General features: G+C 47.5%; 1 protein-coding gene across 1 annotated transcript in view; it reads left to right on the top strand.

Annotated features, from left to right (window-relative positions):
* Positions 1-546: 546 nt before the first annotated feature.
* LOC307242113 (VPS10 domain-containing receptor SorCS3-like) overlaps positions 547-13,358 on the top strand; it is a gene marked incomplete at both ends in the record, with an annotated part of 47,804 nt that continues 34,992 nt past the window's right edge. Inside the window, one exon of the mRNA XM_080016447.1 lies at positions 547-1,110. Within this exon, the coding sequence (XP_079872573.1) occupies positions 547-1,110 (564 nt within the window). The remainder of the gene's footprint in view (positions 1,111-13,358) is intronic.

Raw genomic sequence — 13,358 nt, 5'->3', positions numbered from 1 at the left:
TCCACGAAACGCACCTGCAGCGTTGCCTACTGAGCTGCTCAGCCATTTCTTAGTAGTTTTTTAAGGATCCATTTCCTCAGATGAGGGGCAAAAGCACCCAGTGAACTGTTGCCAATCACAACTCCACTGTGATCGCAATCCTTGGCATTATGGGTAACAGGGTTTCACGAAATGGGTGTAATTTAGGCTCTATAAGTATATATTTTTGCTGTCGCTTTTCAGATCCAAGCTCCGCGGGTCTCCAAGTATCCCTCCTGTGTGCTGTGTGTGTGTGTGTGTGTGTGTGTGTGTGTGTGTGCGCGTGTGTGTGTGTATGCGTGTGTGCGCGCGCCCGCCCGTGCGTGTGCGTGCGTGTGCGCGTGTGACGCGCAGCGCCTCCCCAACTTGCTCTCTCACTTTGACGGATTCCTGGAGCAGAGCGGCTCCTCCGACCGGACTCCTCAGACCCATGGTGACACCCGCGCTACGTTCGGGGAAGCTGAATGACAAAGTACCGCTAAGGAAGTTGATCTTTCCCCCCCGGTCACATGTAAGCCAGGTGAAACGATGCCGGGCTTGTGGTCACTGCGCTCTTTCTCTCTTTTGGCTTTCCTCGTGGCGCACGCTGAGATAAGTTCCCCGAGATCCAAAAACGCGCACCGTTGTCTGCGGGCGACGGAGGGCCACGTCTCGAAAAATGACATTGGAACGGGTTCCGATTTCTTTGGGACCGTTCTGGCCGACGCCGCGGATCCACGCTACGCCGGAGGGACGCCGAGGGACCGGGGGAGTGGGTTTGGGAATGACGGAGGCGCCGCGCCCGGGTACGGAGGCTACGGGGGTCTCGGGGCATCCCGTGAAAGGTACGACATCCAGGGCGTCGTGTCGGATGAAACCCCACGCGGGGGAGCAAGGAGGATAACGCGGAGCGCCGGGGAAACGCGCGCCGAGGTTTTGGAGAGGAGAGACGCGTCTTTGGAGACGGCGCAGCAGCCGAGGGCAGAGTTCCGGCGCTCCGGGGAGGACACCAGGGGAGGCTCCGGGCCGCATCTGGACACCAGCACCTTCGCTCTGTCCGGAGACTCCGCGCACAACCAGGCCATGGTGCACCGGTCTGGACACAACAGCAGTGTGAGTTGAACACGCGCAAACCCCGACACTGACAGGCGTCGCTAAATCCCGTGCCCCTAACCTGAAAACGATCGCTCTTCGTTGCGTTCGTCGACACCCTTTACGCACCACCATTACGCACGCATGCAGGGCGTCCGGTTCTGGCCATGGAGGAGTTTTTCTTATTTATCACATTTTGCAACACTGAGGTGAACTCACCATTCTGTCTGTGCACTTTTTAATATTGCATTTTTCGGATTTCAGATTTGCGGATATGTGCCCAATACAGAGTACGCTTTACGCGCCTGCTGATATCGGCGTATTGAATGTGCACTTGTATGACGCTTTGTTGCTTTGCATAAGGATTTCCATTTAAAAACAAATAAATATACTTGAACTCTTTCAATTATTTCTCTTTCAATTATTTTTATTTATTTAAATTCAGCCCTTGATCATTTTGACACCGAGCTATACCCAGAGATACCTTCACACTGAATATATGATTCGTTAATAATCAAAACACATTCATTATTCATGGGGAAAATCAGGCCATGTTTCTCGGGATGGTGCAGCAATTACAATTAAATACCTCACGGGTGAAGGTGCGACACTGATGCCACTCAGTGTGACCTTTTGCTAAATGAGGCAGGTATGCCCTTGTCTTCTGACATTTGGGTTGGTCCGTTGATAGAGGTCTAATTGTCTGTCTGAATACAGCATCACAATACAGTTCATGTCCGTTTAGAAAGTCCCCGCAGTCCCTGCACTTCAAAATGGGGAGCTCGACATGCACGGCATGTGTGCCCACTGTCTGTAATTTACATCTCCACATCTTGATAAATGTTTCTTTCCATTTGACAAACTACAGATGGCCTGGGAGTGATAACCGCAACAGAGAAATATGTGTCACCGAAGTTGGCTGCTTCATATATTTATGGGATAACAGTGATGTGTGGTGGTTAGATTTATCTTGGGCGATATAGCCGTCTACAGCACGCACGCACGTCCCCAAAATAATGAATATCCCCCTGTCTTGGGGTTTGCGTTCTTAAATTACCTTTTGGGGAGTTGCGTTAGGTGTGCATTAAACATACATGACTATACAGGCCCATGAAACACACACGGCGACATCGGAGTTTGATTTATTGAGGGCTTTGGAAGGTGCCTTTTGTTATCATCAACATATTAGAAATGAAATTTGTGAGATCTGGTACGGTGAGAAGCTCCCCCCTCCCCTGATGACTCTATCAAATCTGTTTTGCAGTTTTTTCCCCCGCCACGTCTCCTGACCAGAGGCAGACCTTCGTATGGCTGAGTGCGAGTGCTACTGGAGCACTAATGTGATTTTAAGTTACTCAGGCAAGCCGGGCATATTAGATTTACCGAGGGCGACGACAACAGGCTTTTAAATGCAAAGTGAAGTCACAGCGATGAAAAATACCAATCCAACATAAACATTTGGGGGTTGGTGTGGGGCCTGGTGATAAACAAACGCACCTGGCACTGGCGTGAACTCGGATAGAGGGAAAGTGTCTTTTGAGTATAAAAGGTCACATACCCCCACCCACAGTTTGGCACAATAGTTAAATCTTAACCGGTAATTCCTTGTTCCCTACCTTTGCTCACGCGTAGTAATGTGATTTATCCCGACTTTGAAGATCAAGTGAAGGGGAATCAGTGATATTAGATTAATAATATAGATCAGCGTTTCCCAAAGTCTGGGCAGCGGCCCCCTGGTTGGCTGTGAAAGTACTGCAGGTGGGCCGCCAGAAGTCATTGACAATAAATAAATAATACGTTTTTAATTTTCAATTTTGTAATAAAGATTGAAATGACCATGAAACAAAGCCATGGGATTTAAATGACATGTTACTCTTCATTTATCTGACCTAGCTTTTTTATTTGTTCACCCTCTTTTAAAATGTGTTCCTTTACAAATTCTTATGTGTGTCTGTGTGGATTACTAATTTGCACTGCAATTGTTCTGTTTAGGAAATAAGAAGATATTCAGATTTCAAATTGGATGCAAATTTAAGATTGCATTCTTAAGTTTGGTAATGGCTGATATAGATAAAAAACCTTTTTGGAAGGCAAAATAAATAAAAATATACCCTCCTTCTCCACCGTCTAGGGTGCAAAAGCTTTGATATGGCCATATGGGTAAATAATCTTTTAAAACCACACCTTTTGATGCGGGGGAAGCCTCCATATTGTGAAGTCAGAGGGGTTGATGTGAACAGCTGTCTCCTGTCTGGTTTTAGACATTAGACGACGGCTTTACACCACTTTCAGGTTCGCAGCACCCGATGGGTGCAATTATTGACGTTGCAGCAAGCTGGAGTTAAGCGTCCACATTAGGGCACCGTCCGTCCCTCCCTGTAAAACAGCCTCCACTCATGGCGACGGGCAGGGGGTCGGTCCAATCTCGGCGGCGAAGGTATTCACTCGGCCTTTGCTCTCCGCCGCCGAACCGCAGGGACTCGAGTGGAGCTGTTCTCACAGCCGCACTCTTTTTTTGGTTTTAAGGTGTTAGGGTTAGGGTTTGCGAGTGTCATCGCAATCTGTCTCTTGTATAACACTTTTTCTTTTCCTTGCTTTGTTGCCGTCTGAGACTAGATGGAAACCCAGACAGGCCTCCTGGGCAGTGTCTCCTGCATACCTAATCAGAGCCGGCGGGTGGTTATTGTTGCACATAATCTCATTTTTATAAATAGACAATAAAGGAGGGGGAAATAGCGCTGCCCTGGGGGACACCTGTGCTTCAAATTGGTTCATTAGATAGACAGCCATTCCATTTAACGCGTTGGACCCGGTTGCACAGGAGCTCCTTGATCCATGAAATCAAATGGATTGGGCCCCCAATTCACAGAGGTGTTTGACCGGAGTTTGTGGGCGTACGGAGATGAGGAAACACGGCCCAATGAAGGCGGCTACTGTAATGAGCTAACCATGAGATGTTTGATGTTTAAAACCGGCGATACTGTTTGCCGCTGTGTTTGTCGTCGTCGTTGTTTATGGGATGATTTATCATTAGAACGCCTCCATTTTAGCCTGAGCCCCCAGGCTTTGGTATCTCACGATGGGTTGAAATTCAATTCTGAACGGGGGGACAGCGGGGCTCCCAAAATATCATTCGAGCGGACGCGTTTCCACGTCACCTTATGAATTTGTAATTTAGTAATAACTTAGTAATAATTTATAGCTACTCGTTCATGTTTGTGCCTGTACTATTGTATACATATTTATTCATCCTGTACAGTAGCACTATACACTATACACAGCACTATACCCATGCTTCAACTTAAGCCCAGCTCAGTGGAACGTATCCTACAGTAACTTTACGTATCCTGTGTAGTGTGCAAAGAATCGCTTTTTGTATAGTCTGTATATTTTTCCTTTGTTTTTGTTTATTTTATATATTTTTATTTTCAGTAAAGTACTGTCAATGTTAAGCGTTTTCCCTTTTTATACCGATTGTTTTCACAGAAATGCACCAATCTTCACCGCGACAAATCCCTCGTATATGGAAATGTGCTGGGCCAAATAAATAAAAGGATTCTGATTCAGATTCTAAAAGAAAAAAACGTGTTTATACTTTAGCTGATAATATCTGTCAAAAGGATTTTAATCAATAGCCATCAAAACCCGCGCTGGAGGGTTTAAAGCCTTCCCGGGGTCTTCCCAGGTCCAATGTGCGGAGGGACCTTCTCATAGATTTTGCGAATGTCACCGAGCGCCGTCATCGTGCTCAGAGCGCCACGCATGGCGCGAAAGCAAAGCTGGACTAAATACAAATCAGGGGGCTTGAATATTGCGAATATGAAGATCAATTTTGTTTTCCTCCGGCCATTTTGTCGGTGCCAGACATGTTGGGCCCCGGGGTGTTGGGCCCCCACGCGCCCGTTCATTAATCCAGTCCAGCTCGCAAGCCTCAAGGGTCGCACTCACATCACCCGCTGATGTGATTCCGGGATGCTGATAAAAACAGCATGGAACTCGTGTGTGTGCGCCAGCGGTGGAACGCCCGGCTACAAGTCGCAGCAAAATATACCGCTTGTGAGGTTGTATTGGGGAGAAAAAAGCCGAAACAATTATTAATCAGGAAGTACTACTTCTGGTTGTATTTTTTTTGACGCACACGCACACGCACGCACACACGGGAGCACAATTTGCATTCTCCGTGCAGGAATAATTCAGCGGAATCCTAGTTTTTTAGTCCTCGAAATGACATGCATGTGTGCCTTTTCTCATGAATGATTTGTGCTTGGGGACCATAATACATCGCATCTACATGGGCTCCCGGCACTTCCCTGGCACTCAGACTGCACTGTTGCCGCACAAAGTGCATTTTAAGGACCGAATAAATGCCCGACTTCTGTGTGTTCTCACTCTCTCACTCCTGGATACTTCTAATTTCTCTCATCTTCCTCCAAATTCTTTCCGTCTCCCACTTTTATTTCCTCCTTTCTTTCCCTCTGTCCTTCCCCCGTGGCTCTTTCCACCCCCCCCCCCTCGCTCTCTCTCACCCCTCCACACTTTTATTTTGTGGATCTAATCAAAGTGATAAAGTAGGCACAGAATCATGTTTGACAGGTTTGCATGTGATTAATTAGTTTAATAGCTGTCACAGCAGGCTAATGTAGACCTTTACTATAATTGTGATTAGGTTATTAAGACAAATTTATGCTTTTTTTTTTATGATTGTGAAATCATAAAAGTGGAATCAGTTTGTAGATGCATTTTGGTCTTTGGTGCAATAAGTATCACGGAGAGAGTGAAATGCAAATGATGGCATTTTACATACTGAGGTTATTATATATTATTATTATTATTAGTGTTAATAAAGTTTTAGCATTGACTCTTTAAACTCAATTCACCTTTGCACAATAGCAGGCCAAGCAGGAAAAGCGAGGCATCTGAACATGATGCTGTGACGCTCGATGGCTCATCAGGAGAGGGTCATTCATCTGCCCCTGAAGCAACGCAGCGGCTGACATCATGTTTAAAGATTACTCAGATTTCTCAAGGCGGCAGCCAGCTGACGATCATGCTTTGACGCAGGTATTCCCCAAGACAAGAATGTGTTAGTTTTATGGAAATGGCTTTCCCCGCATTTTTGTGAGATACCCGGGCCCCGCCCCGGAGCGAGACGTGATGGGTTATTGATGCACACGATTAAAACTTTAAACGCGAGATGACACGTCGGACAAGCGGAGCGTTCCCCCGGGGGGTTATCCCCCGCGACGGAATAAGAGGAGAGAGGAAAATCTCAGTCTGTTCGGCTGCGGAAGGCGATCTATTGTGCGATCAAATCCTGTCAGACGTTGTCTCGCCGTACAATGGATCAAGAAAACCCCCCCCCCCAAAAAAAACCCTCAAAAAATCACCTGGAGACAACGATGGTTCAGCCCGCCCACTGGTTTGAGACGCTCACCCAGGGCGCTCGGCCATGTGGGCGTTTTGCGGCGTCTCATGGGTTTCTTAGAAGCTGCCTCGGCCGCTTCGGCTTTTAGAGCTGGTGTTGAGCAGCCACCTTTAGCATGAGGACACACAAAACATAGCCTTGCATTACAGACATACTCCTTCCCGGGTCCCGCCTGGTTTTCCCTAGTTTCTCCCAGTTATCCTTTGGGATCTGGAAAAAGAAAATTCTCAAGCCACCCCCTGATCTTTCTGTTTGCATGAGTGGCTCCGTCTGCCGGAGCTGGATGTCAACCCCTTGAAGTACGGTTGAGTGTTGGACTCTGCCGAATGCTACAAAACGCGGGTCATCCATGATGTCTTCTGACCGAAATTCTGTTGTCAAATCTTCCATGGTGAACAGGGATGCTGTGTGAAAATCGTCGCAGCACAGTCAAACAATACGATATATTGTATATTATATATATATATATATATATATATATATATATATATATACAGTATATATAATGTAACATGTTGAAACACCACTCCTGCATCTGGAATTTACTTCCAGCATATTTTCGTACATATGTGAGTCAAAAGAAGACTCTATCATCATTCCATTTGACAACACCGTTGCTATTTGATGATTATTTGATGCATTAATGCCCTCGGAAATGCATTGTGGGATACGCTTGCCAGCATAGTTTGCAGTGTTGGCACACTATGATATTTCACCTGATGCACTATGCCATACTGGTACTATTCACATACTATTTGAGCATACTACGGTTTTGGACACTTAACACTCAGTTAGCGCACTAAATACTATACTAGTATGTCATTTTGGACGCAGCACACCGGTCCCGTGGTCTAAAGAGCATTTAAGAATTTTTTGAATGGGAGAATCCAATTTAAGAATGGAATTACCCAATCATGACGTCCCTATATATGCAGTAACATAATTTGCATATATGTATGTCAGAACCTTGGATGTAGACAACTCCCAATACAAACACATAGAGGTTTTTTGCAGTCTTGTCTAGTCAGTCACAGCTCAGCAGGTCTTGAAGTGACTGGTGCTATTTCCCCTCTAACGCCTCTGATCCCCGTGGCTTCAACACGGTTGTCTGGTGGTGCAGCAGCAGCACCGGTGGCGTACGTTCCTCCCCTGGCCACAACTTGTCCGGTGAAATTATTTGTTCAGACACAGCCATTAGATTAAGTCTTATATTTCATTAAAGACTTATTCTGGCTATTATGCTTGACTCATATACTTCACTTGCATATAAGAAAAAAGAAAATCAAATACTGCAGGATGTTTACAAGGTAAATATGCCATTGGATTTTTCTTTTCTAAAATGCAATTGATAGAAAAAAAAAACTTACTTCAGCCAAACAGCCAGAAAAATGAAAAGACAAGCAATGAAATAATCCCAAACCTGCAAAAGTGGATTTCATGTCCTTCCTTCACAAGGGTCCGTAAAGACTCCCATTCTGAAAGAAGACGTGCAGAAGTGCATTCTCTCGGGTCAAACCACTTATTATCTATTTCTTATTGGTCACCTTCAGAGAGAAGAGGAATGCAGTGGCATATATTTACCAATCCCTCACCTTTTGTTCCCGCCGGTTGCAGCATTTCAATCTCGACCTTTTCTCCGAATGTCGTTGTCTTTGGAGATACACAGCGCGGCAACAATAACACCGGGTTTGATGTGAGTGCATTTAAAAATTCACCCCCGTTCCATCAATTTCGCCCTGAAAATGCACTGAATTGATTGTGGCTCTACGACCCGGGCTTGGCGGCGCAGGCAGAAGGCAAACACTGCCGGCGCTGAAAGAAGCAGACTAATGCACAATGGACCTTTTAGTGGAGTTTATTTGATGAAAACAGCATCCACCCCGGAGTATGTTTTCGCCGGCAAGATCTCAAACAATCAGTGGAGTCCACAGATAAGATGGGGACGGAGCGCGGCCCTTCATACACGGCTTCTCTCAAACAAGGGTTGCCTTTTACCCCGGTAAGTGGTCTACCTTGAAGGTATCCTCGCCGAGCCACAATCGGGATGTGCGTTTTCAGTTTTTATGGCTTTACCAGTGTGCATGAGTCGCAATCTTTTTTTCCCCCTCCTTATCTCATGGAACGCAAGATTAAAAAAAACATATATTGGTAGCATATATTGGCTAAGTCTGACTGGTTAGATGGCAGTGTTTCCTCACCAACCTTCTGCCACCACAGCACACTGTCAACCGCTAAAGAGGCCAGAAACCTGCGTAATCTACTTATTATTATGGTCTACCGTCTCGCAAACGAATCGTTCCCTGCGAACAGAAATGACTCGGGAGTTCGGAGTCGCTCTGCGAAAGAGGAGGCAAAAAAATCCCTGCGTTTGGCACAATTCATATTGAACGTGACTTTTGAATTTACTCTTTCATTCCGCCGAGATAAATCATTTTGACGGAATTGAACGACTCGGTCGAAATCACCAAGCGGACTCGTTCTCCTCCCTCGCGCGCCGCGCGCCACACCTGCCCGGAAACGACTCTTTTGACCGAGCAACTTGTCCGGAGCCGGATCCCGGCAAAGAGAGGAGAGTTCTCACGGTCGCAGGGAAACTCGTTCCCCCGGATCTGCTTTTTCTGGCGCGAACCGGTGATATGTCTGCATAGCGAAGCAAAGTGCAGCCTTGCGAATTTGAAAAAATGCAAACCCTCGTGGCACGGCGGTCGAAAAACCACCGGAGTAGGGGGCCAGGTGGTGATGTTAAGGAAAAAATAAATAAATAAAAACAAAAGATTCTTTGGCACTGTGTAAAAAGTGCCCCCACTTTTAGTGTCCAGGGGACTGGGTGTTCCAGGACAGCATGTGAGAGGCAAGAAGGAAATAAAGAAATAAGGTCCCAGCTGTTTCCTCTCCCTCTCTCTCTCCCTCTCTCCCTCTCTCTCTCTCTCCCTCTCTCTCCCTCTCTCTCTCTCTCTCTCTCTCTCTCTCTCTCGCTCGCCGCTTGCCAACAACTTGTGTTTGCTGAGGGTCGGAGGTGCATTAAGAACCCCTGCTCGCCTCTTGCGTCAGGGTGTTCTTGGCCGCCCGTTTGAGCGACGAGCAAATTTCACTCGGTTCATCCTTTTCAAACAACTCCCTTCCTGTTCCCGCTAAGAATAGCTACGTGGAGGAGAGGTGAAGAGAGGTTTAAAAAAAAAAAAAAAAGGGAAAACAATGCAAAACTCTAATTAGAGTCTGCTGCACTTTGTCTCACATGTTGGAAATGTCATCCGGTGCAATTCTTATTTATTTTTTCTAACATTTCCCACTCGGTGGAAAATACACACACGCACGCACAGGCACACGCGTGCACACACGCCCACACACGCACACACACACACACACACACACACTCAAAACGTGATATTTTGTGGCGGCCAATTCAACAACAAAGCGTGAAGTCCAGGTCTACATCGAAACTCCCAAGGCCCGCATCACATTTGCGAGGTCGGCGCAGGTGTGTGTGTGTGTGTGTGTGTGTGTGCGCGCGCGCATATTCCCAAGGCGGCCCTACCACCTCGGAGTCAATCGGCGGTGCGCTTTGTGACCGGGGGCCGCAGCGCCGAGCGCCGGCCGGAGAGGGGACGGCGCAGTTGCCGAGGACGAGCGACGCCGGGCTCGCGCGACGATTTGTTTGTTTCGGGAACAAAATCTTTTTCGATGGCTCGGGAGTCACGGGAGCCGCGTCGGCAAGCGAGTCGCCGTGACGGCGGCGACGAAAAAGGAGGCGAGTCACCAGTGACCCATCGGGCGCCGTCGAGCCGAGGCGATGACTCCTGAGCCCCGCGCGACTCCAGGGCGGGAAATATCCACCGAGGGGGAAATTAACGTGGGGGAAAAAATAAAAGGTGAACGGATACGACCCATTCACACTTTGTATGTTGAGATTTTCATTGAGAGGGACAAGGACGGACAGGATTGAGAATGAGTACGTTAGAGGGACAGCTCAGGTCGGGCATTTTGGTGGAAAAGTGAGAGAGGCCAGACTGAGATGGACACGTGTGCAGGAGGGATGAGAGTTACATGGGGAGAAGGAGGCTGAGGATGGAGCTGCCAGGCCAGAGGGAAGGAGGAAGCCAAAGAGAAGCTTTATGGACGTGGTGAGGGAGGACGTGCAGGCGGTCGGTGTCAGGGAGGAAGATGCGCAGAACAGAAGGTGCTGGAGGCGGAGGATCCGCCGTAGCCGCCCCCTGACGGGAGCAGCCCAAAGAAGAAAGAAGAAGAAGAAAGAAGAAGATTCCACCCAAAGTTGTCGTTAGAATTCCACTGATTACTCGGAGCCGAACTGACTCTTCTCGTTGCACCAAGTGAATCAAACAAATAAAAGAGTTGGAAAATCGGAGGGGTATTTTCACCGAGTCACTCGTAAAGAGCCCAATCTCCGAAAAAGAGACAGACTTTTCCACTAATCACCGCCAGGGAGGGAGTCGATCTTCACTGCCCCATATACTTTAGTCGATTTAGGCCAGTAGGCGAGCAGGTGAGGAAACTTGAAATTGCCAGAGGAAAGGCTTGGCAGTGCAAGCTCTCGCAGAGACACCGAGCCATCCGGCAGAGTTTGGCGGTTAACCTTGATTCTTTTACTGCCGCTGTTAGTATAATATTAAGTTTCATCAGTATAATACTGCAACTTCTACTTGCTGGAGACTGACTGCTACGTGTCCATCTTGGGCAGACGAGTCACCGCCGTGCTGCTTCACGTCAACTCAGATAGACGCCTTGTGTTATATCTAATTTTTATTCTTATCCCTCTCTCGACTTCGCCGTTTCTTTCTTTTGCCGCCACCGCTGCATCGCCTGAATTTCCCGGCCGGGGATTAATAAAGTGTCATCTTATCTTATCTTATCTTACTCTCTATTGATCACCGGCACCTTGTTAATCAGGCGCGCGGCGTGGCCAAGAAGCTAGAACTAAAACCAAAATCGTGTATTTCAGCCCCAACTCATCCTTCCGAACCCTTCCAGGCTCGGTGTCACAAACATGCAGCCGGTGGCTGCGTGCATGTGCTGTGCTGGCTCCGATTCTCTTGATTTAGCTGATATGACGTGGTGCTACGTCTACAGGTAGCCAAGAAACTGCGAAAGGCTTAGTGGGATCAATGCAATTAATGGGATTAAAAAGAAAAAATAATCACATTTTAAATTAATCACGCGCATTGACGCGGTTACTCGTGACAGCCGAATAGCTGAATATACAGGGGGACATCTCCCTTAGAGAATAATTTATATGTGTATTTTCCCGTGTATATTCATGAGATGTAAATGCAGATCATTTTTATGGTGAACTTTTTCAGGGGATGCAATGGGTAGCTGCTGCTGCTGCTGCTGCTGCTGCTGCCGCCGCCGCTGTCGCTGCCGTCGTTGCAGGGAAACGTGTCAATGTGCAAAGCGAGCCATCATCCCGCGCGGCGCTGTGAGTCTTAGATGATTCACTAAAAATCCACCTGAGCGTCCCCTGGAAATTAATTTAGATTCCGGCACAGTTGTCCCCTCCTGTTATTGTTAGTTCAAACGGGCGCGCGGAGCCGGCGGGCTGGGGTGGGGGGAGCAAGAATCTGGAGGTGTGCCGTGTAATCTGTTTAGAGTAATGGTTCCATCTCTCCCCTGCCTGCCCAATTAGAGGGGAATAATATTTTAGGGATGCCATCTTAATGTTACTTCACTGGGGGGCGGTGGCGGGGATGCTGAGCAAGGTTTCGGAACGCGATCATGCGTTTTCCGACGGATTGCGCGTTCTGCACAGAGAATTAGTGCAGAGCAATACTGAGCATTGAAATTCCAACACGTGCATTAATATGGAATTGTTGTATTTGTTTGTGTCAGAATGAGATAAATATTTGGTTAGAAATCTTAGATATCTTGGGTTTTTTAAGAAATATAATTGGTTGTCATTGTGCGTGAATGTGTTTGTGTGTGTGTTTTCGCATGTGTGCATATACATGATTTATTGTGTACCTGTTTGTATGTATGTGTGTGTGTGTGTGTGTGTGTGTGTGTGTGTGTGTGTGTGTGTGTGTGTGTGCGTGCGTGTGTGTGATTAAATCATGTCAGGAGCGCCTCTGTCTATTCAGCCATCTCGCGAGCAGAAAGTCACATCCGGGCGCGGCCGAACTTCATCTTTTCACCACGTCGTGAGTTGGGGAGTACACCCCCCCCCCCCGTCACCACCACCACCACCACCACCCCCCCCACCCCCCACACAAAAAAAAATTGAGAAATTGAAGAATGAATTACAACTAAGAAAAAGCGGCAGAAAAAAACCCACGAGAGAAGAAAGCTGAGATAAAGGGATGACTGAACTCAACTCCTCAGAGGGCGCGGGCCAATCTGAGGAATGATTGGTTGACTTTCCCGCGGCAAAACTCTCTTCCCCCTCGCATCAATAAAACATAAACATGAATAAATGCACAGCTTTTGGCCTTCCAGGGTCCTTACTTAATTTCATGTGTGCGGGTGAGCGATGATATGCATGGAAAATCCTATTTACCTGTGGGGCTCAAAATAATTCCAGCTGCCATTCTTGTTTGTTTGTTTGTTTGTTTGTTTTTTTATTTGTTTCTTTCCCCCATTTACATAAACGGGATATCACAACACAAACTGTTTGTCCGGAATCGACTCCACCCGCTCCGACTTCTGCTTACTATCATTAGTGCGCGGTTTCACCCCGAAACCCTGTGTTCCCCCCCTTCCTCTCGGTTTCAAGCCTTCTTGCGCGTGGGCTCACGTCGCCCCCCGTTGACCCGAACCACCGTCGCGCCGCCCCGCCCATAATTTTGGGGGGGACGCTCATCTGTCCCGCCCGTCTGTGGGTCCCGTGGGGTGG

This window comes from Zeus faber, assembly GCF_960531495.2.
Source record: "Zeus faber genome assembly, chromosome: 16".
NCBI lineage: Eukaryota > Metazoa > Chordata > Actinopteri > Zeiformes > Zeidae > Zeus > Zeus faber.
This window is presented reverse-complemented; position numbering and strand designations above follow the sequence as displayed.